The sequence below is a fragment of the Colletotrichum higginsianum genome, chromosome 5 (assembly GCF_001672515.1).
Source record: "Colletotrichum higginsianum IMI 349063 chromosome 5, whole genome shotgun sequence".
Lineage (NCBI taxonomy): Eukaryota > Fungi > Ascomycota > Sordariomycetes > Glomerellales > Glomerellaceae > Colletotrichum > Colletotrichum higginsianum.
Window position 1 is genome coordinate 2,774,452 of NC_030958.1, and position 19,543 is coordinate 2,793,994.

The 19,543-nt window shown below is 53.9% G+C and overlaps 6 protein-coding genes across 6 annotated transcripts; 2 read left to right on the top strand and 4 right to left on the bottom strand.

The window, feature by feature from the left end:
* Positions 1-2,463: 2,463 nt before the first annotated feature.
* CH63R_07715 (AMP-binding enzyme) lies at positions 2,464-4,676 on the top strand (the record flags this gene model as incomplete). Its single annotated transcript, XM_018302690.1, has 3 exons — positions 2,464-3,340; positions 3,396-4,531; positions 4,587-4,676. 3 exons carry the CDS (start codon positions 2,464-2,466, stop codon positions 4,674-4,676), a joined length of 2,103 nt encoding a protein of 700 aa, XP_018157468.1.
* A 665-nt stretch (positions 4,677-5,341) lies between these two features.
* On the bottom strand, positions 5,342-6,318 carry CH63R_07716 (Neuronal calcium sensor 1; the record flags this gene model as incomplete). The annotated part of the gene is made up of 4 exons (XM_018302691.1): positions 5,342-5,521; positions 5,656-5,951; positions 6,045-6,130; positions 6,308-6,318. The coding sequence occupies 4 exons, from the start codon at positions 6,316-6,318 to the stop codon at positions 5,342-5,344; spliced, it is 573 nt and encodes a 190-aa protein (XP_018157469.1).
* A 1,623-nt stretch (positions 6,319-7,941) lies between these two features.
* On the bottom strand, positions 7,942-8,895 carry CH63R_07717 (Hemerythrin HHE cation binding domain-containing protein; the record flags this gene model as incomplete). Its single annotated transcript, XM_018302692.1, has 3 exons — positions 7,942-8,133; positions 8,256-8,768; positions 8,827-8,895. 3 exons carry the CDS (start codon positions 8,893-8,895, stop codon positions 7,942-7,944), a joined length of 774 nt encoding a protein of 257 aa, XP_018157470.1.
* A 711-nt stretch (positions 8,896-9,606) lies between these two features.
* CH63R_07718 (CDC45-like protein) lies at positions 9,607-12,297 on the bottom strand (the record flags this gene model as incomplete). The annotated part of the gene is made up of 3 exons (XM_018302693.1): positions 9,607-10,336; positions 10,390-11,465; positions 11,530-12,297. The coding sequence occupies 3 exons, from the start codon at positions 12,295-12,297 to the stop codon at positions 9,607-9,609; spliced, it is 2,574 nt and encodes an 857-aa protein (XP_018157471.1).
* A 2,125-nt stretch (positions 12,298-14,422) lies between these two features.
* On the top strand, positions 14,423-15,687 carry CH63R_07719 (methyltransferase domain-containing protein; the record flags this gene model as incomplete). The annotated part of the gene is made up of 3 exons (XM_018302694.1): positions 14,423-14,670; positions 14,736-15,182; positions 15,234-15,687. 3 exons carry the CDS (start codon positions 14,423-14,425, stop codon positions 15,685-15,687), a joined length of 1,149 nt encoding a protein of 382 aa, XP_018157472.1.
* A 447-nt stretch (positions 15,688-16,134) lies between these two features.
* On the bottom strand, positions 16,135-17,586 carry CH63R_07720 (Methyltransferase; the record flags this gene model as incomplete). Its single annotated transcript, XM_018302695.1, has 7 exons — positions 16,135-16,582; positions 16,622-16,777; positions 16,827-16,887; positions 17,110-17,128; positions 17,197-17,316; positions 17,369-17,431; positions 17,497-17,586. 7 exons carry the CDS (start codon positions 17,584-17,586, stop codon positions 16,135-16,137), a joined length of 957 nt encoding a protein of 318 aa, XP_018157473.1.
* Between the last annotated feature and the right edge of the window lie 1,957 nt (positions 17,587-19,543).

The following is a 19,543-nucleotide window of genomic DNA, read 5'->3' on the forward strand; positions in this document are numbered from 1 at the left end:
TGTGGAACAAAGCTTATGTGGACTGGAGGCTGCTTTGTAGACAGACAGGATAAGACAGCGGGTTAATTCTCGTGAGAGTGCCAAGAGTTTGGAGCGGTGGCTATGTTGGTCACAGACAGGGCCACGCGGATGGAGGACGGCGAAATGGCCAGGGTTGGGCAGTTGGTCCTGACAGCTGCCTTTAGAGTTCTCACCTCCACAAAGGTCGCTCGTTGCATGGTGCGTCTGGCCGATTCTGCTGATGGTGGCTTGCAGCAGCAGCAGTTCTTCATTGGCGATAAAGTCCGAATTAGGAAACACGCTGAGAGACAGCAGACAGACAGGTATGGGCGGATACGGAGCTTACGTCTTTGCTTATGAGAAGACCAGCTGATTACTCCACATAAACCTTAGCTCTGCCCCGGATTCTAGGGGGACGCTCTGGGGAGCCTGGTTGCATGGGGGGGGATGGAAGTTGATGGATGGGATGGCAACGAGGGTGCGAGACGTCGGCTGGTCTCGGGGCTGAAAGCCTGGCCAGTGAACAGAAACAGAGGCACGCGCCAACCAATTCGCCAAGGCGTGGCATTCCGCTACCTTGCTTCGTGACTCTCCTGATGGCTTCATCGGGTTTGGGCTCGTTCTTGGTACTCTGCGAGGGCTGTTTGCTAGCCTGGCTCAAATTTCCCAAAGCTGCACGAGTGAGGGGTCGCGGCCAGGCAATTAAGAGAAAAAGAAGGAAGGGCAGGCAATGACTGGCACAAGCCGGAGCATGTTATAACAAAACCTTTCTGTCATGGCTGTGCCCAGCCGTATAACACGAGGTTGGGATTTCACAAGGGTACGGCATCAGGACAAATTCAAACCAAGGAACCTCAATTTAGTGACAACCTGTTGGTTGCCTTTCCAAAAACATACAATATATCCGGTCATCCGCCGTCGTGTGAGGCTTGGGTTGGCTTGGGATGGAAATGTATCCTTGCTCAGCGAAAGAACCTGGGGAGAAGAAGATAGATACCCTTTTGAGAAGGAGATGAGCCCCAAAACCTTGTGCAGCATTGAGACATTTTGCCCTTTTACAAGACACAACAGGAATGTTGAAGAATTGAACCCCCCAACATAACGAAGGCAGACAAGAGGCTATGAAATAATGCAACAGAAAGAAATGCAATCAATAGAAGCAAGGTATATTTTTGATGGAAATGATAGCATATAAAAGAGTATTTGAAAACCATCAGGCGACGGTGTGTCAGACACATGGGAATAAGTGCTGAGTGTGCCGCAATGAGAACGCATCCCTATCGTCGAGACCACATGTTGCAGTCTGCAGAGTGTCCATTGTCCGTTCGCCAACGCTGGCGGGTGGAGTCCGTGTCCTGCAGCGCCCTGCATCTCCACCTCAGTCTGCGGTCATCTCAACGAGATGATCCAATCAGTTGCTACCTAGGTGGGTAGGTAGATAGCTCGCTGTCCACCTTTTGCTGCACTCTGCACTCTTCACAGACAAGTACCTACTCTGGACAATACCTACCTGCACAAAGACACATACACCAAACATCAGCCAGCCAACTGACCACGGAACCAACTCATCACCTCTTGGGACCAAGAATTTCCTGTAGTTAGATGTACCTATCTAACTCTGCTTGTATGTGTAACTCCCTACCCATTGCCTGCGCAGCGTTGTTCTGATTGAATGTGGGACACCAGGCACAAGCCAGACAGCATAGTACACGCTACAGACAAGCCCGCAGTACCTATCTGGGTACCTAAGCCTCCCTCTCCCATCGACGGCATCACAGAACCCCAAAGCCAAAGGATAAAGGCGCTAGCCAGGGATGCCTAGGTAGTATAGGTACTTGGGTAGGAATGTACCTAGGTAGGCAGGCCGAGGTCGAGGTACCCAAGTACCTGATCTGGCTTCACTGGCTAACGATGTACACTACCTACCTACGCACTTGCTGTCCCTTCGATGGACCTTGAAGCTCGAGCCACAAAACAATCGCGGAGATCCACTTGCCCTTCAAATGCATTGGAACAGAGAAAGTAGAGCCAAGGTTTCCCCCAAGCTCCCGTCTGTCTCGGCGTCTCTGCCTTTTGTCTCCGTTGCCATTCCATTTGCCTCTCTCGCCGCTTGGTGCTGTGGTACGTTTCCTGTCCTTGTCCTTGTCCTTCCTCCTTTCCTTTTCCTTTCCCTCATCCCAAATTCAAATACCTTGGGTTGCCCCTGCCTCTGCCTCTGCCTCCCTCCATCCTTCCCTCCTCTCCTCATCACCCCGTTTCTTCACCTCCTTCAACCTGAATCATTTTTTCCTGCTGCTTGACTTGACTGACATAATCGCTCAGTTGTTTCAAGCAAGGTAACGTCGTCATCGCGACCTGTCGCTTTCGTGGTTCACAGGCGCGTCCCCAAGAGCTTCCTCAAGCTTCGATCCTCAGATACCAAGCCTAAAGTAGTCGCATCGTCAATTCTATCAGGCGCTCACCATGGCTCAAATCCCACCTCCCAAGTCAAAGCTTGACATCTTGCCCAAGATGCAGGCAAAGGGCCCCTTTTCCGTCCCCTCGCCCGGCGTGGAGGCCAAGGACGGCGAGACCGTGCCGCGCAGACTGCCGCAGGCCGTCCCCGACTTGATCACGATTCCTGGCGGCAACATTACCACCACCTACGAGCTCGTTAAGCAGAGCGCCGAGAAGTATGGCAACGCCAGGTGCCTGGGCTCGCGCAAGCTGGTCAACACCCACCGCGAGACTAAAAAGGTCAAAAAGATGGTCGACGGTGAGGAGCGCGAGGTCGACAAGCAGTGGACCTACTTCGAACTGAGCCCTTACGAATACATCACCTTCCACGAGTACGAGCGTCTCACCCTCCAGCTCGGCTCTGGCCTCCGCAAGCTAGGCATGATCAAGGGCGATCGTGTGCACCTCTACGCCGCCACGAGCTCGCACTGGCTGGCAATGTCTCATGCTGCTGCATCGCAGTCTATGCCCGTCGTGACGGCGTACGACACGCTCGGCGAAGAGGGTCTGAAATACTCCATGGTCGCGACCTCCGCGAAGGCTATCTTCCTCGACCCCCACCTGCTGCCGACCCTTGTCAACGTCCTCCAGGAGGCCAAGGACATCCGCTACGTCATCTGGAATTCTCAGAACCAGATTCAGCAGACGCACGTGGAACAGCTCAAGTCTGCACACCCCGAGATCCAAATTCTGAGCATCGAGGAGTTACGGAAACTCGGAGAGGAGAACCCTGTCGAAGCCGTTCCTCCCACCACCGACGACTTGTGCTGTATCATGTATACCTCGGGTTCGACCGGCACCCCTAAGGGTGTTCCTCTGAAGCACAAGGCCGTTGTTGCCGCTGGTAAGTCAAATGGCCTTTCAGACGCTGCGCCCAGAACGACGCTTACATTTTCAAGTTGCCGGTGTTAGTGCCGTTGTGCAGCCCTTCATTGGCCCTGGCGATGGCCTCCTGACCTACCTCCCGCTCGCCCATATTCTCGAGTTTGTCTTCGAGAACGCCTGCATCTACTGGGGGACCACCATGGGTTACGGCAATCCCAAAACGCTGTCCGACAACTCGGTCCGCAACTGCGCCGGTGATATTAGGGAATTTAAGCCTTCCGTCATGGTCGGTGTACCCGCAGTCTGGGAGACGGTGAAGAAGGGTATTATCGCCAAGGTCAACGCAGGCAGTTCTCTCGTCAAGACGCTCTTTTGGAATGCGCTATCTGCCAAAACGCACATGATGAACGCTGGTATCCCCGGCTCTGGAGTGCTCGACTCTATCGTATTCAAGAAGCTCAAGGAGGCGACTGGTGGGCGTCTCAAGCTCTGCATGAACGGAGGCGGCCCCATCGCCAAGGAAACCCAGCAGTTTATTTCGATGGCTATCGCCCCCATGATCATTGGCTACGGTCTTACCGAGACTACCGCCATGGGCTGCCTTATGAACCCCTTGGAATTTAACGTTAATAACATGGGTGCAATGCCGGCGTCCATCGAGGTCAAGCTGGTCGATTTCGCCGAGGCCGGTTACTACTCCACCAACAAGCCCAACCCTCAGGGTGAGGTTTGGATTCGTGGACCCTCGGTTCTGGATGAGTACTACGAGAACCCCAAAGAGACGAAAGAGGCCATTACCGAGGATGGCTGGTTCAAGACGGGCGATATCGGCGAGTTTGACCACAATGGCCACCTCAAGCTCATTGACAGAAAGAAGAACTTGGTCAAGACGCTCAACGGCGAGTATATCGCCCTCGAGAAGCTCGAGTCCATCTACCGCGCCGCTGCTGTGGTTGCCAACATTTGTGTTTACGCCGATGCCAATAAGGCCAAGCCGATTGCCATCATCGTCCCTGCCGAGCCGGCTTTGATCAAGCTGGCGGAGAGCATCGGTGTTAAGGGCAACAACCTCGAGGAGCTAGTACACGACAAGAAGCTGCAGGCCGCTGTTCTGAAGGAACTACAGAATGCTGGCCGTTCGGGCGGTCTCTCCGGGATTGAGATTATCGAGGGTGTTGTCATGTCCGACGAGGAATGGACCCCTCAAAACGTAAGCCCACATCATGCCCTGATGTGTAAAAGACCCGATGACTAACACGACACAGGACCTGGTTACGGCGGCGCAGAAGCTTCAGCGTAAGAAGATCCTGGAAAAGTACAAGAACGATGTTGCCAAGGCCTACGGCTCGTCCTAAATGTGGAAGTTTCTTTCGATTTTTTATGTTGTGTTTTGATGTTGTAATTATCTATAATTTTGCGGCAAAGGTTGGGTTGGCTACGGGACGCTTGATATCCAGGAGTACAGTGTGCGCGGTTCGACTTTGTAACAATGACAAACATCTTCGTCCGGATATGGAGGGACCTTTCTGGGTCTAATCAGTAAGCTGTAATTCAGCTTTCACATTAGTACATTCTTCAAGACCCATCTGGCAGATGGCAGTCGTAATTATCGGGTGGCATCGCGCTATGAGGCCTAGGCGGGCCGAGTCGATGTCCCCGCTATTTCGACCCGAGGATGCCGTCCTGGCGGGAGCTCAGGGTGTAACCGTGACCTCTCCCGCTAGGTACCTAGATTGGCAGACGTTTTTCGAACTGGTGATGGTTCGACAATTCTGCGCTTGCCATTCCTGTCGCACTCGCCCTCGGCCAGATGCTGCGGCCGGATCGATAGCAAAGTCCCAAACGACAAGCGCATGGCAGTAAATCATTGTCATCCCATTCCTGCTAGCCCTCGTAATAATAAAAAGTCGCACCTTGACCACTGCGCGCAACTCGCCTTGCCCAAAAACAGAGAACCATGAAAACAGACACGAGGGGCTTTGACAGGGGAATCTTCGTCCCTTTTGCCGCTCCCCATCATTTACACCAGGCCATCGTAGAGGGATAGCGCCGAGACAATAGTCTCGTCTCGTTTGCTGCCCTCTTTAAACTCTTCCATGTCCAGACTGCCGTTCTCGTCCTTGTCCATCATGCGAAAGATCTTACGTACCCGCTTCTCGGGGGTATCTTCGTCTTCAGGGAGCTTAACCATGGAGCCGACCTGCCAGAGGAGCGAACGTTGTCAGCATCACAATCTTTTGCTGGGAGGCAGGGTGGAGTGAGATGCTTCGGATTGCACTGGTGCGCAAGCCCGGTCACACCCAGCCAACCAACTAAACAGAAGCCCACACTCACCATCTTGTAGATTGCCTCGACAATTTTGAGCATCTCATCGTAGCTGATTTTTCCATCCCCGTCAATGTCATACAGCTGGAATGCCCAGTCGAGCTTGTCCTCCATCTTGCCTCGGCTCGTAACACTCAGGGCGCAGATGAATTCCTTAAAGTCGATACTACCGGACTTGTCGCTGTCGAAGACGTTGAAGACATAATCTGCAAACGAACTCGGGTCTCCGAAGGGGAAGAACTGCCTATATATCTTCTGGAACTCTTCTTTGGTGAGCATGCCCGAGGGGCAGTCCTTGAGGAAGCCTGCGCACGATCAGTGTCTGCTGAGATTGTAGCATATGAAAAACCACAAATTCCTCCAATACGTATGATAAGAGCCAGATCTCGAAGACATACCCTTGTACCATTGCTGGAGCTCCTTCTTGTCGAAATGGGTCGACTTCTGCAGTTCAGCTAGCTGCTCCTGGGAGAGCTTGGACTGACTAGACGACGGTAACGTTATCAGCAGACAGTCAAACATTGTGTGGCACCGGTAGCACGTAGAACCGAGGCCTATGTTGTCTCGGGGGTAGATAGCCACAAAGCGAGGCCATTCCGCAGACCGCCAGAACCCGTAAAACCGTCGGAAGGCAGGAAATGCAGGCTGGTAAGCGACTCACGATTTGCCCATGGCTGTTTAGGAGCCTCGACGACTGGTATGAGTGCGATATCCGGGGGACCTTGCGTAGGATATCAGGACACTCGCAGAATGCGCGCGGGTTCGGTCGAAGGCGGCTTTCGTTCGTCGCGATGCGCGCCAAAGGAGCGAAACAGCAGTCTCGTCGCCTCGGTCAAGACGGGTGAATCGATCCGATGCCGGCGTAAAGGCAGTAGGCTGCTAGGTTTGACGTGGGCGAAGAGGCCTTGAATCTAGGTGGTGTGAGTCTATCGTGCGTGTGTTGGAGTATTTGTGTGTGTTTGTGGGTGTGAAGAAGCGACGAAAGAGGGTGGCGGCGCGTAGACGATGACAGCGACCACGAACAAGGCTGGCGACAGGCAAGAGTGTGGCGGACAAGCGGGGGAGGGGAAAGAAATAGAGGGCCCAGGATGCTCTGCTGGAGGCAGGTGGCTAGGTGCTGATGCTGGTACTGGCTCTCTGGCTCTGGGCGTAGGCACACGCTGCCCGTGGGGGCCGGGAAAGTTAGCGGCGGAAGATGGAAAACACACCCTGTGCGAAAAAAGTGTCCAGGAGTACCTTGTACCAACAATGCCAGCGTTCAGCCAGTACAGAAGCGACCATTCAGGCAACAGGTCCTGCAACGCATGTACCAACAAACTGCCATGACGGGCATCGATTTCGCAGCACGCAGCTAGCAGTGAGCCAGTCACAGCGCAATCGACCCGTTGTCAATATGCAGACTTAGAACCCGTTCCCTCCGCTCCTTTACATACCAAGGTATCTCTCCGTACAGAGTACCTGACATTTACAGATAGCATTGGGTAAGTCTGATGTCTATAGGTTTGGTTTTTTTGTACCCACCACTTTCCGAAAGTATCGGCCAAGGTCGAGGGTTTCTACGATGTTCATGTACTGCTTACCGAACACTGGCCGAATGTGCCATCCGTCTTCTATTCACCCTCGGGCCTCCCAGAAAGGTTTGCCGATATTTTGTCGGGAGCACGGTTCGGCGCGAGAACAAAAAGAAGAAAACTCTCCTCACGAGAAAACCGACTGGAAACGTTGAATCACGCACGGCTTGAACCGTTTGGTTGTTAAAGTTCACTTGGCGCACTGCCCACTCGAGACCAGCTCAAATGCATCCAATCGTCAATGTTTAATCCTCAATGTACAGCCGCCAAATGGTTGTGGTGACTTAAGAACCTACCTTGGAATTGGCACAGGGCCGTTGATAATCGCGGACTGGACAACCAGCGGACGACGAGACGCGGATGGATTCCCACGTACCTGTATGACGTCGCTACCGGGAGTTACAACACAGCCACGGCGCCTAATCACGCACCCCTGTCGCCGTCTCTCTCCCGTCCTCCTTCGCCCACATCGGCGTTCAATACGACATCACAAGCGACGGCCTCCCACTTACAGCTTCCTCAGCCACACCAGCAGGCAACGCTGTTGAAGATCCTCTCAGCAAGGGGCATCAAAATGTCATCATTGCTGAATCTCAAACCCGACCCGGCGGACCCGCCTCGAGCAACCTAAACTACACCATCAACCACACTCACTACCCAATGATGGTATGCAATCCGTTCAGTTAGATGAGGCTCGGCTTCTACAATCGACTGAGCAACCTAATCACGCAAAGGGAAGCTCTTTGGGCGCGCCCCTGTCGTCGCACGAAGAAAACCGCCACCAGTTCTTGTGTGCGGGGATAAGAAACCACCGCATCATTAATGGCACGAACCACGGTAGCGGAGGCCACCACGCATAAATACCGTCCTCAAACGTCGTGTCTCGGTTTGTGAGGAGAAGTGGAATTGTAGTCGTCTTGCGCGCCAAGATACGTCAGTCTGGGTCCAGCCGCAATCCACGTCGTCTCCGCGCTCCGCGGAAGACAAAACAACGCAGAATGGAGACGTCGAGAAAAAGAGAAAGGGGGAAAAGCTCACCTTGAGATTCGGATCGCCCCTTTTCGCAAGCAGCTCCTTGACGAGCTTCTCGAACCACGCCTCCCAGTCGCGGTCATAATCCCCCAGCTTCAACAGTGTGTCGATTTCGTCACTCAAATGCTGCCGCAGGGTGGGCATAAATGAGTCGATAATGCTTCTGAGTCTCTCTCCGCTGTAAGCCTCATCGCTCTTGTGCACCTTTTCCAGGTAGCCCATATACGCATGTAAGCCGTCGTGGAAAGCTTCGTGCTGCGCGACGTTGGCCTGCATCAGCCCCGGCACACCCGCCAGCCGTTCGATCTGGGGGAAGACGGTCTCCTCCTCAGTATGGTGGTGCTCCTCCACCATTCTGGCCCACTCTATCGCATACGACACAAAGTCTGGGATGTCGTCGGGGGACTTCTCCACGTTGACGCATTGCAGGTAGACTGTGTTGAGGATCCGGATGATAAGGTTATGGATGATGGTCATGTCCTCGGCCATGCGGTTCGCTCCTGCTGTCTTTGCGCCTTTCTGTTGACCTCACGCGCTTAATGATTGCATGGGACTATCGTCGATAGCTAGGGCGTACCTTGGAGCCAGCGCGAGTGCTGCTGATGAGCTCGAATGGCCCATCAGCCCATGGTTTTTGATCCGCCATGTTTACGATATCGATCGCACCAGGTGGTTGTGACGGCTCAAGTAAAACAGATACTGTGATCGAGCACCGCCGTTTAATGGTGAGAGTCCCATCTTATAGAAATGCTCAAGGTCTCTGTCCCGCCCATGGTACCCCCTTCAACCAATGAGCCCCAGAAGACTCGTATCTTTCTTACATGCATGTTCAAACAGCCTTAGTCGCTGGCTAGCTGAGATGGACGATCCAGAATGCTGACGAGAGCACCAAAAAAGGTAAGATATGCTGAGCCAATGCTGACATTTGTCTGGGCTTGCCGTGTAGTACGACAAGGCCAGCCTATCGTGTCGTGTGCATTGACAATGTGCTGGAGGGTAGCTCACGTAGCTCCCACGTCTTACTCTGATAGGGTTGGAAGTGTTAAACGACGAGTTGGGGGTATGTGGTTATCTAATCTGCCGTATAAACGTCTGGGCTACAAGAACAGGCTTGTAGCCGCCGCAAGAATCCCGCAGGCAAGGATGTTAAGAAAGAAAAGCCCCCATGCCCATGTCTCGTTAAACTGTCTTTCGCCCAAGTCCAGCCCGCTCGTCTGTAACCCCCTCCTCAACCATCGTCAGAATTAAAAAGAAACCCCATACATGAAGACGCCTTGGCCCGTAGTTTGATTCGAGTACCCCGGACGCCCCCTTGTCGCACCACTCTCTTCCTCGCCCGCCATGCTTTTGAACCCCATCAACCAACAACGGTCTTCATGCTCAGGCTTTCCAAGAAGCCGCCCAGATCCTCCTTTTTGACCTCCACCACGCAGTGCTCGAAGCTGTCTATACGGACGCGGGCGTTGGTCTCAGCCACAACTTCCTGGAACGCCGATCCAAAGCGGTTGAGGCCGTAGCCCTTCTCCTTGGCCTCCTCTTCCTCGTCACCTTCCGAGTCCGAGCCACCAGATGCCTCTGACTCTGTATCCAGCTCATCCTCGTCCTCATCCTCCTGACCAGTAGCTCGACGAGCCGCCCGCTTTTCTTCGCGGATGTTTTTCTTGTTGCGCCGCGACTCCTCAAGCTGCTTAGATTTCGCTTCCTTGGCCACTTGCCGCTTTTTGGCGGCCTCGCGGTCAAGGAATGTAGTGTCCGGGCCACCGCCGCCGCCTGTCCCCACAACAAGATAGACGCCGCGCTTGTCGTTGAGGCTGGCAACGACTAGCGGTGTTCCGCGACCTCCGTGAGAGAGACGACCTGTGGTGTCCTTCTCTTGCTCTACGAGAGCTTCGCCAACCCAGAGAGCAAGTTTGGTGAGTGCAGCCGGGTGCCCGAAGACGGGAACATCGGGTCCTTCTTTGACCACGCACATACGGAATGCTCGCAGGTGCTTGATCTGTTTCTTGTTGATGAGTGATGTGCCGGTGCGGTAGATAGCACGATGGAGGAATTGGGCAGTGGGAAGTCCTGCTTTGAGGGCATCAATGCTGTTTTCCCATGTTAGCAGGACACGGCATGGGCTGTCATAACGTATACTTACTCCTCAAGTGCATCATAGGCTTCCCAGAATCGACCAACCCATTCCTCTCCTTGCGCGGCGACGACCTCATCATCATCCACTTCATCGAATTGAGAGTCCTTGGGCGCTTGTGTGAGCTCGGCAACGTCGTTATGTTTTCCCACTTCCAGAAGGGCGCCGATGACCACGCCGACATCCTGCGCACTCAGGGTTGCTCGCCAGCCCCAACTGCGGACGAATCCCCAGCCGTCCTTGGCGCCGGCGCGGTCCCTGCCATCCGTGTCGACCGAAGGAACCATGTCGTCCAGGTTGTAGAGAGAAGCGTACTTGAGCAGCTTCGTCCGCAGCTCTCGCTTCAGCATCATGTCCATATGCGTGTAACTCTGCTTGCACTGAACCAGGCTGACACCCATCTTGGCGAGGAGCTTGTGGAGTCGCTTCAGACCCGTCTCGCTCCAGGTCTTCAGCCGCGCAAACAGATACGGCGAATGAAGCATGCTGTCGTACAGACTCCAGTGTCTGATCAGGAGGAACTTGGGCTCCGGTGATAGTCTAATGCTTGTGTCTTCAGGACTACGAGCCGTAGTGGGGATGAGGCCTGAGCTCTCGGCGGTCGACGCGCGACCATTGGTGACTTCAGGGGGGTTGAGACGCCGGACTTCGTCTCGTAGCAGTTGGCGGATACGGGCACCTCGGACTCCCATCCATCCGTTTCCTTGACCCCTGTCAGAGTTGCGAACTGGGACCGCAATACCTGCAGAGGATCTGCCGTAAAGCTCCATTGAGGTGACACCAACAATGGTGAGCCATAGTAAGTCGTTGTCTTCTCGGCCAAGCTCTGAGGCCAATGAGTACATCATCGAAGAAATTGGCTCGGAGAAGGAGGCGCCAATCTTGTAATACTTGCGGAGAATATCTTCCTTCTCTCTTCGCAGCCGCAGCAGGCGACGTCGCAACACTTTGGCAGATGGTGCGGGCGGTGGTTGAGCAGCAGATGGAGGTTCCAGAGGGTCACTGGAGAGAACCATACCGGCATCCCGCAGCGAGACCAGCCCTCTATGAGCTGGCCGTTGTGGCGATGAGGGTATCGAAGATGACTGCAGTAAGTTAGCAATCGCCAAGACAACAATAACAACAACAACCCCATGGGTATAAACACACAGAATTGCTTCTTCTTCGTTGGTGCGGCCGATCATCTGTGTCGCTAGACTCGTCCTCTTCGTCAGGATCGGACCAGCTTTTCCTCTTTTGACCGGCATGTGCAGATTCTTCGAACAGATCCTCGTCGTCGGCATCGTCATTGTCTCCCAAATCATCGCCGTCGTCATCAACCTCGGGCATATCGAGCAAGGCCAGATACGCTTCCTTTTCCGCAGTCAGGTCGTCTTCGATGTCGCCATCATCAAATACGACGATGCCGCCTTTTCCAGGTTGGTATGTGCGGTCAATGCGACCCGCCGTTACGCCTGCGGGGCATCTTGACCGTAGGCTGGCGCCCTCCTCGACAACGGGCTCAAGGGGAAAGCCACCAAAGACATTACCCAAGTTCCACGGACGATGAGAGTCCATGACCCAAACTTCAACACCACCAAATGTCAACTCTTCCCCCTCTGGTTCCAGTCCCAGCAAACTTCCCAGGTCGACCATGCCACCGACACCAAGGCAAACAACCACTCCTCCGCTGCCTCCTTGGGTCTCCATCATGGGTTGAACCAGGTTCCGGCCGGCGCGATCGAGGTCGGCATATCCGGAGACAGGCTGGATCTTATGGGGAATATAGTCGTGCTTCAGTAGGCGGGTCAGGATTCGGCATGCGCAGAGAGCGTCGGGCTCGAGCGCGACAAGGACGAGGACTGGGGGGGAGAGAGGGTGTCGCGTATTTTGTAGGTGGAGATAGAGTTTGGATATGAGTGCCCGTGGAAGATACATGGCTGTGGCGATTCGGACGTGATTCCGCGGCTTGTGTCGAGCGGCCTCATGAGAATCAAAAGTCGGCTCTGTAGTAACGACGCGATTGAAAGGCGGGGGGGAGGGGGTCTGCGGCGGGTGCAATGGCCCACGCCGTCAACGAGTCGATAGCAAGCGCGGCGAGCAGTCGAAGAATGGGGGCTGTGCGGGTGATGAGTCGGAAGTGCTGTGTAATCGAGTGTGCTTGAATGAGTAGAAGAGGCCCAGTCGTAGTGTATCAAATGCAAAGTGATCGAGGGTGCGTAGTAGTAATGCTATCTCATGGGGACGAAACCCAAGGTGTGTGTGCGTTGCTGGATGTGGTAGAGTGATTGAACCGGAATTGGTCTGACGCGGAACGCGATTCGACGCGACTGTCTCTGCATCGCGTCCTGGTCAGCAGCAAACCACCTACCAAAGCGAGAACTTCGGCCGAATGCACGGGCCCCTCCTAATTCCACTTCTCATTTACAGGATCGAGACATGTTCATTATGTAAGCAGACGAGACCCGGAGAAACTCTCTGTAGTACAGCGGGCCCGGCGAGACCCGACAGCCCGACAGTCCGAATGAAGACTGGGTCTCGAACAAGCTGAGAAATAATTACCTACCCGGATACAGTGTTGTGACCAAAGAACACTGTAACAGCATAACTCTTATTGCAACTGTTCCTTACTGCTTCAGTCTTGAAGTCGTGGGAGAACGACGGTTGTGTAGGTCATTCTTTGGTGTGTGTGTGTTCCATCTCAGACACCCTCCAGTACATGCCCGGAAATCTTAGCTACCTAGGTAGGTACACACCGCATTACGAGCATAATGGGAGACGTCTTCCAGCGTTCGCTGCTGTCGCTCGAGTTTGTTGCAAGGAACCGCAGTGGATGAAGACGGCGGCCCCAAGTCATGTCTCTGTCTTGACGTTGTAATTGGTATTGAAGGCGTAAGACCACATTGATACCCTGCTCACCTCATCTCTCGAGTCACACCACTCCGCGCTGCCTCTTAACGACTGATACCCGACACACCATGACCCTGCTGTGACCGCCATCTCTGTCTGTAGCTGCATAAGCAGACTTTGCAGGCCGCTTATGCGCGACCTCCCCAAAACGGCAAGGCCTCTCTTCTCTGTTTGTTTTCACGAACAACACGATACGACCGAAAAGAGAACCTGCCAGCGGACTCTCCTTGCCTCCCAACCCCTTGGTGTGGTAAGGTAGTGGCGGTGGTGTGTGGTGGTGCTACTCAGTCGCTCATCTTCCAACGAGGAATAGACAGACGAGTTGCTGTCTCGCCAAAAGACACCGTCTTGGTTGCATCTCTGCGAATCTATAGCCTGGGGACGTGTCGTCGGATCGGTTTCAAACATCCAACGGTGCTCAACCAAAACAACTGTTTCTCACTCCCGATAGACTGGCACCGACACCGCATGCAGCGTTTCTGGCTCGCCGTCCGTGGACGTGGATTCGGACTGTTGCCGCCCCAGCCCGTTGGCACCGGGCTCGCCCTTGTGCCACCCTGGTTGGCAGACTTGCATCGGTTGGGCCGACACCAACAACTGTATAAAGGTGGCAGATTCATTGTCGATTGGTTTACCACGCACCCTGCTGGTAGCAAAGTTGGTTCCTAGTAGCAGGCACCATCGCCCCTTGCCCTGTCTCCCCTTCCCATCGCACACACGGTTTTCTGTTTCATCCCACGGCGGGCGGTGCTCTCCAATTACCTAACTACGTCCGACTGGCCGGCTTCCGTCAATACTATTCATTTGCCGACTGGCAATGGTACTACTCATTCCAAGTCTCTGCCGTCTACCAACTGTACTGTACGTTCAACGGCGAATACCCTCGGTTTGCGCCGCGCAGCCCAGCAAGCTGACTCAACTGCTGTGCGGCTCACACGTACTGATGATGCCTCAGGAGCTTACCGGACCCGCGTGCCTCGTTACAGCGCATTTGCCGCGCTTACACGAGTTCCTCGATTCACTGGACAGAGCCATTGGTCATCATTGGTTTTACATAGTGCTGGTTTTGAAGAGACGAGCTTTCGCTGCATCAGCCCCAAACCCCCTCGCCGGTCTCTACTCCAAGGCGGCAGTCTGACCTCAGAATCTTTGTATGCGAGCGGTGTTGTCATGCCCCTGGTCTCGCCATCGTCGGATTCTGTCTAGACGTTTAGACTGTGCTCGACCTCGTAAGGGTGCCGCGGCCATGAACATGTCTAACAGTGAGCCCATAGAGCCAGCTCCACCAGATACGTTAGACGATGATGGTCTTGAGGGCTCGGACTATGCAGAGTCGCTTGCATCCTCAGGCTTCACCTCGCTTGCTTCCCGTGTTATGAGACATTCTCATGAAGGCGGAAGGTGCGTCACTCATGACAGTCGCCCTCTCGTACCAGAACTTGCAAGCTAAGGTCTGTGTGTGTTAGACGGTATCAATCCTTCCTAGAGACCATATACCCGTTGCCAAACGACGAGCCGGAACAGTTCCGCGAAGAAATGAAGCACCAGATGGTGAAGCGTCTTCTCGATGACAACGATTACCTATCGCCCATTGGCAGAAATCCGCAGAAGATCTTGGACGTCGGTACCGGCACTGGCCTCTGGGCCGTCGACGGTGAGTGCTGTCGAACCTTGCACTTGAAGCCTCGACCACCTGACTCTTATCAAGTTGCGGACAAGTTCCCCAGCGCACACGTAATCGGGGTAGACATCTCGCCGATACAGAACTGTTACGCACCGCAAAACGTCGACTGGAGAATTGACGACATCCAAGAAACTTGGTCACCGTTGTACTCCGGCCTCGATTTCGTTCACTTTAGGTCGGTCAGTGTGACTCTGCGAGAGCCAGTCAAGGTCATACACTCGGCGTACGAGTAAGGCCGTTATCATTTGCCCCCTGCCGACCGACTCCTAATGGATGACAGAAACCTCAAATCAGGCGGTTGGGTTGAGTTTCAAGATGCCGGCGTCAGGATCGGGTGCGACGACAACACGCTCCCCGAAGACTACGCACCCGTCAAGTTCATGGACACCTTTATACGCACGTTTAAGACGCATTTCGGCTGGAACCTGGAATTTCCCAACGTGCTGCCCGAGGTTCTAAAAGACGCTGGGTTCGTCAACATACACTATCGACATCACAAACTACCTATCGGGCCGTGGGCCAAGGACCGACACCAGCGCGAAATCGGTCTTTTCCTCAGTAAGGACGTGTTGTGGCAGCTCATCCGCGCTGTGCTTGTCAAATGGCCACAGATGGGCCTGACGAAGCAGGAAGCCGAGATCATGGAACAGGACATTCGGAAGGCGTTCGAAAACACCTCATACCATGCATATCTTCCGTGGATCTCTATCTGGGCTCAAAAGCCCCCCAACTGATGCATGCGATGTAGTGATACATGCCACAGCATCCTGCGAGTAGTTGCTCTGCGGCCATCGCCGAAATCCCGTCGGCATTGGCAGATCATCCCGAGCAACGCGGGTGCCACACCATGAGACCAGACGAGGCTCCGTCCCTCTTGTGCTTGCCCATACGTGTCGTCGGGCTACCGGATGACGCCGGATGTATGGCTTGCATCGTGCAATGTGGGATGCTACTGGGTAGGCATACACCTAATCAACAGCTTTCCTTTCGGCACGCTTCCTAGCCGAGTCAGACCACCACCCCTCAAATTCGAAAGGTGAGGATGCTCTGCCTTAGCCGCGGCCATCGTCGTAGATGAGCAAAAACATGTCGTTCGGAATGCCTCCCAGGGCCAATTTTAACGGTTGATCATGTTCAAAAATCGCATCCATTCAAACGAGACACCCCGACACCGAGTCTCATCATGGTTTCCTCCCATAAGTAACGTACACATCGAAATATCCATGTCTCTCAACGTCCCGCCACTCCGCGATAACCCTAGCACTAAAGTCCCAGACTTCCTCTTTTCTCCAGCCCATGAAGCGGGTGAAAAGAGCCAGCGTCATAGACTCGAGTCCAACACTGAAGTTGGCCTCCGTCCAGACCCCAAGTGTCTTGTGCTTCACGTCCCGCGGCCATTGGTTGATTGGCCACTTGAACTGGATGCGGACGATATCGACAAAGCCAACGCTAGTCATCATTTCCGCTGCCTTGCCGCAGGTATCCAGCAGAAAACCGGATCTTCTACCGGCTTCCATCATCAGCTCATTCCACCTGCCGAGGTCGCAGTCTGGCGGTATGGTTCCGTCATCACACCTCATCGGAAAGTCGATATCCTGGATCTCAAGCCATCCTCCGGTATTGAGGTTGCTGTGTATCGTGTCAGCTATACACGAGCACACGGACGACGGGTCGAAGATGACAGACTCGAATGCTTGCTGATGAAAGTTGTGCCAATCCCTAAAAGCACCGGTCATCATCATGCTGTGGACATAGTCAAACTTTCTTGAAAAGCTCCATTCCTCCTCGAGATCGTCAATCTCGTAATGGACGTTGGGTGGAGTGCTAGCAGGGTCAGGAATCCGACGTGAATCTTTTCGGCATCATGGCTTACAAGCCGGGCTGGACAGGTGACAGATCTACGCCCACAACCTCGGATTCAGGGTGTTCCTCTCCTTGTGTCGTATCAGTATATTATAAAAGATGCTTGCAAGTCTGGTCCCACCGAAATCAATTGCCCACAGCCCAATGCCGCACCCAACGTCCAAGACTCTGTGCGGGTGATGGACTGGGGCAAAGTTGAGCCTGTTCTCAAACGTGAGCTGGCAAAGCTGGTATTGGAATGCTGCTTCGGTCAGCAGACAGTCCGAATAGCCGCATTTCAAGAACCATCGTACCTTGTCGGTCGAGCTCTTCCTGTTGAGGGACCGAGTCAGACCACGATTCAAAGGTAATTCCTGTCCAAATCAGGGGGAAACACATACCTGGTCCGTAGGCAAGACGTACTTCCCATCCTTGTATCCGTGGTATATGCGGCCATTCTCCTCACGTGCCCGTACTATGCTTGACCGAAGTGACGCAGTAGATGATGGCCATGCCTCGGACTGCGAACTGCCTTAGCCTCTTTCTATGGCGACATTTTCCGGGGAAACCCACCTCTCCCAGCGCAGAGTCGACGTCACTTCCCGCAAGGCTCTGCATCTCAGCGTCGTCGATATTCTGCGACTCCTCTCAGTTATGGATGCCGGTGAAGGCCTTTCGGACCTCAGGACTGGCGAGCTAACCTCGTCTGCTTCCAGGTCAACGTTGGCTCCCTGCGGAAATGTTGTGTCCACTTGATGCATTGCATCAAGCGCTGGTTCCTCCCTTTCCATGCTGGCAGGTAGGTTATGTGAAGTTTGTGACGATTTGTGGCGATCTTTGGGCCGTTTATCTTCTTCTAAATCTGGGCCCTCGAAAGATGGCGCCGGCACAGCGAGCGTTCCCTCTCGAAGACGGGTATTTCAGCAAGAAGCATCGAAATGGTATTTGCTTCTCGCTAGCTGCTCACCCAATGCGACAAATTCGGCGGCAAGGCAAGCAACGGATGCCATCTGCGTAGTTGAGGGGGGACAGTTCGGCTGCAGTGCCTCCTAGCGAGGCGACACAAACAAGCGTCTCCTTTTGTCGGTGGGCTGCATAGCGGGCGGTACAGAGAGTCGTAAAACAAGCCGTCTGAAGAATCTCCCTTAGTATTAGACTCATCATGGAAGAACCAAGTTTGCTCTGAGTTTTGTTCACACGGGGGAGGGGTTGGATCAGCAAGCCTCTTGGTTCTTGGCATCATCTACGAGTGGCCTCGGCCATTATCAGCTCAAGCCCGAGGGGGGAGCACATATCAACACTGTGTGCCGACGCCTACGGTGTTACACATAACACGTGCAGTCAATATCCTTGCAACGGCCACCACCAGGACTTGTAACGATGGTCATTGGGCACCGACTGAGATTTCAACGTAAAAACTTTGACTAGTTGCCAATTCACAAGAGAAGCGGGGGAGGGGGGCGTCGTCCCGAATGCCAGCATGTTGAAGGTGTTTTGATAGCCGAAAAGCGTGGCATCTTGTCATCGGTCGTCTCGTCGAGCTTCGGATTCCTGCATGCCATCATGCGGTCTGTCGGGTAGACAGATAAATACGAGCCGGCATGTTGCCGCCATAATTCTCCAGAGCACCTCTGCCTTATTGTTCAAGACGAGATGTAAGGGGGCAGGCAATGCAACGTCTTCACGATAAAAGTGAGAAGGCCAGCACGATGTCTCCCACCGCCTCTGTGGGCGCTTGAGCAAGTAGCTGATATATGAGCGCCGGTGTAACGAAGCCGAGAAAGCTGCCGTCCGACGGGCGAGGGGGGGGCAATGGGTAGCAGTCAGACCGACGAATTGCCCATGGCGGAAGCGGATCCCATATCGATTGTGACTACCCGTACGGCTGGTTCGTCGAACGCTTGCTGCACGATGGCTCAGTTTGCTGACGAAGGAAGCAAACTTTGGTTCCATCACACTCACTCTTGGACTAGACTGTCTCATACGTTACCGCAATTCCGGCGGAGGCGCCATGTTTGGGTGGACAGCCTATACGTATGGGTAGGAGCCCTGAGGTCCTGTTTGGCGTCGTCCCCGTCAACCCGATGGGTCGGCTTGACAAGAAAGTTCCCTGAAACGCCATCGGTATGCCTGACCGACACGTCATTCATATCTGTCATTGGTTGATACTGATGACATGCGAGCCGGAGCGGATAGCTGCATATGATAGCTCACTTTTTTCTAGAATCGCAAGAGAAGTTCAAGACGGCCAAAACATAGGGGTGACCGAGACGGCTGAGGAGTGTACAAGAGGCGATGAGGAAGAGTGAGTATAGGATGAGCCATCAGTCGGTAATGAGGTGAACCGGAGAGAAAAGTTTGACTTAGAGTCCCTTTGGTGAGTGGTCGATCTGCTTCCATCCCAAATACCACATCTATCATCCCAGCAGATCTTTCGGGCATCCCAACGTTGGCACAGTTTTCTCATTGGGCATTTGAAGGGGGTGAAGTCGCCCTTGTTATTTGTCGTGACTGCTACAATCACCGGCATTGAGGTTTGCTTCCCCTTGTGGATAATTCCTTACCATACCTACCTAGCAAGTAAGGGTTAATGGGTACCTACCCAGGTAGGCAAGGTAAGGTATGTAGTTAAGTAGGTAGGTAGGTAGGACACCTACCTACCTACCTACCTCAGGTAGCCATCCACATCCGACAAAGGACAGGCGCTCTCGTCCCGCACTCACGAGTCCATGTTGTTGCCCGAGTCGG